This window comes from Echinococcus granulosus, assembly GCF_000524195.1.
Source record: "Echinococcus granulosus chromosome Unknown EG_S00281, whole genome shotgun sequence".
NCBI lineage: Eukaryota > Metazoa > Platyhelminthes > Cestoda > Cyclophyllidea > Taeniidae > Echinococcus > Echinococcus granulosus.
This window is the reverse complement of record NW_020170661.1, coordinates 34402-37333: the sequence shown is the minus strand read 5'-3', so window position 1 is coordinate 37333 and position 2932 is coordinate 34402. Positions and strand designations below refer to the sequence as shown.

Below are 2932 nucleotides of genomic sequence, written 5' to 3'. Positions count from 1 at the left end.
GCCATTCACTTGACCAGGACATCATTGTCCACTGAATTCTGTCAACATGGTTCGGCCTACCAAACCTTCCTAATTAATGGTTGCTTCTTGATATTTTTACTTCAGGTTGGTGAGGGATCAGCTGGGTGTAATAAGAGAGGTCTCATTCCCTTTACTTCTCCACCGTTTAAACGGTGACCTAAGAATGCAGAGCATAGAAGACTCCACCATTTACGGAGTGGCTGTAGGGCAGAAACCACAACCAATGTGTAGTACATCAGCCTAAATCCAGCCACTCAATAAGTGGCTGTGGTATTCCTGGCGTTGTGACGAGCTGCCGATGCAGTGGAACAGCCTAAGAGACTTAATAGCTGCAATCTTTATGATAAACACAAAACTGCATAATGCAGGGTGAGATATCTAAAAGAAATGACCCATGTCACCTATTTGCTAGCAAAATGACTTATCTCCTTACAGACTAATTGATTCTGACTAATGGTGACACTTCAGTTCAATCATTATCATAACTCGTACCAATTCAGTTGCTGCATTATTATCCACTTACCACTGAGGACAGTACTGATAACAAGGGGAAGCTTCTGAAAACCCTGAGAATTTCAACTAGTTTTCAGTTGAAACATCACCTACAATTCATTCCGAATCGCAGTCAAGTTTTGACTTATCCTGTTCCCCATACAAGACAGATGGTACTGATTAACGGCCAAGTTTCTGCTAATATTTTAACGGTTTAACTTACCAGGGCTGAACATTTGTTTAGAATACACAGAATCCCACACTTCTTCATCTACTTTCTTCTGCAAGTCGTGGTTTAATGGGACTCATGAAAAGCACCAGACCTTGATTACTATGCCCATCAAGTGTCACTTAGTCGGCATTTAAATGACTGCTTTGTTTGGGCAGGAGTAGGCAAGAAGGGGTACAGTTCATTCTCAAATCCTTATTTTAGTTCGGACGTAAGCTCTGTCAGACATGGAGGTCATTTGATGGAATGAAATCATCTCACGTTGCTCCACCTCGGAAGAGCATCGTCGGAGTGGAGGCATTCCATCCAACAAAAAGAACAGACCTAAAGCATTGTGAATGTGGAATGGAGAAGATCACTCTTGTAAATTTTGTGTTGGATCCTACCTAGAATGGAACAAGGAAGTCCCAGTCGGTTCACTACGTAGTAGATGAAGACCGTGCATTTATTGTTTGGGATTGGCAACAGATCTATCTGTACAGGAGCTAGAAAATTTCATGTCTGCACATTCGTCAAGTAGCATGACTTCTTATAAGAAAGAGGTCCAAACGGTAAAAATAGCCTTTTTATATCCCGATTCGATAGTTACCCTATGGTTCCGTAACAAGCTGTCATAATCACGCAATTGCAACACCAACAGATGGTCAAACAACCGCTTAATAAAGGATTTCTGTCTTTCATTTCGCATTTATTCTGGAGTTGAATCCATCTCGCTAATTTAATGCAGTCCTCCAATTTAGTGATACAATTTTACTACACACCAGTTGTCTTGTGAAAGAAGGGAAGCTGTTCTCATTTCTCACTCTATTCTCTTCATCTCAGCGCTTCTGTCAATTCGTGATTTTGAATTGACTTCACCAGACATTAGCGAGTTTCTTCAACATCAACACTTTATCCGGACCTGGACCTGTTGCCTCACACTCTCCGGACCTATTTCGCTACTTGATTCAATCGCAATTTTATAATTGTAAAATGCAAGATTAGTTGATTACGCACGAGGTTGCAAGCTGCTCTCCACTTAGGGTGCAGCTGAGTCCCTGTCTTGAAATTTAGTATTCACTTTTCTACTTGTAGCCACTCCCAATGGGAATCGCTAACCTGCGCCTTTGTACCTCTGTGACCATCTCGGGAGCTTCATCCAACCTATCCAAAAGCAAATCATTTGCCACAGAGAGAGCGTCTGTTGCTTTAACTGACGCATTTGCCGTGTAGTGGAATGTACAAAGTCCGTTGAGCCACAGACAGTAATTGCTGTTGTTGCTAGTCAAACACTGACTCTCCCGGGTATTAAGTTAATTCAGAAGGCAATATAGACAGCAGAGAATATTTTGCCAAACGGTGCTATTTAAGGATAGAAATATTGTAGGAGATTACCTAAGATGAGCTGTTGAATTTCTTCACGCAATTTCCCCTTTTTATGGGCTGTACTTGATTCATGTGAGACCTGAATTCAGTCATGTGGTAAAACTTATTACCACAAGCAGGTATTGTGATGAAGCAATAAATCACCCCAAAATTCAGTCCTCCATTTTGATTGCGAGTAGTTATTTCTTGCTTTTCAGCCCCAGAGACCTGCATCAATGGAAAACTAATGATCCTTACAACTTGCGATGTAGATTCATGCGTCCAATGGCAAGTGGATCAAGCATCATAGCGAAACGCCCCACCTAACCATAGTTTTTAAATGGACATCTCATTTTTGCGTCGTTAGCAAGTGGGATGATTAAGTCTAATGATGAGGGAAGAGTAAGAGCCTCTCCATGTCGTTTCCGGATAGGCGACATAAGCTCACCTTCTGCGGAGCACATGGTTGTAATCTATTCGCCAGCGCTTCTGCATGCTTACGACAGAGGTAGCTCACAGTCAGTATGCCATTACAACCCTTAAAAACAACTTAGAGCACAAATTAATGCCTTTGTTACGTTTACAATGCACCACATTATCTGTGCTTTCACCATTTTAGTTTTTGAGAGAAGAGGGCCAGAAAGCAGCAGGTGAATTAGTTATTGCAAAGAAAAGTCCCTGCGGAAGTAAAAGGAATTATTAAATACATCGGTAAAACATTTCATAGGACCTCTACCTTTTAGTGCCAATCCTGGTGCTTCCACTCCTCAAAATTCCGAATCCTCCACCATATCGTGGTCAATGCTGCAAAAACAAAGCCCACTAATCTGGCGGCGCTAGACATAG

At 41.7% G+C, this 2932-nt stretch overlaps 1 protein-coding gene across 1 annotated transcript; it reads left to right on the top strand. All coding sequences in view use genetic code 11, as the record gives it.

Moving 5' to 3' along the window:
* Window positions 1–2502: 2502 nt before the first annotated feature.
* On the top strand, window positions 2503–2926 carry EGR_10843 (hypothetical protein; the record flags this gene model as incomplete). Its single annotated transcript, XM_024500092.1, has 2 exons — window positions 2503–2594; window positions 2830–2926. 2 exons carry the CDS (start codon window positions 2503–2505, stop codon window positions 2924–2926), a joined length of 189 nt encoding a protein of 62 aa, XP_024345498.1.
* Window positions 2927–2932: the final 6 nt, after the last annotated feature.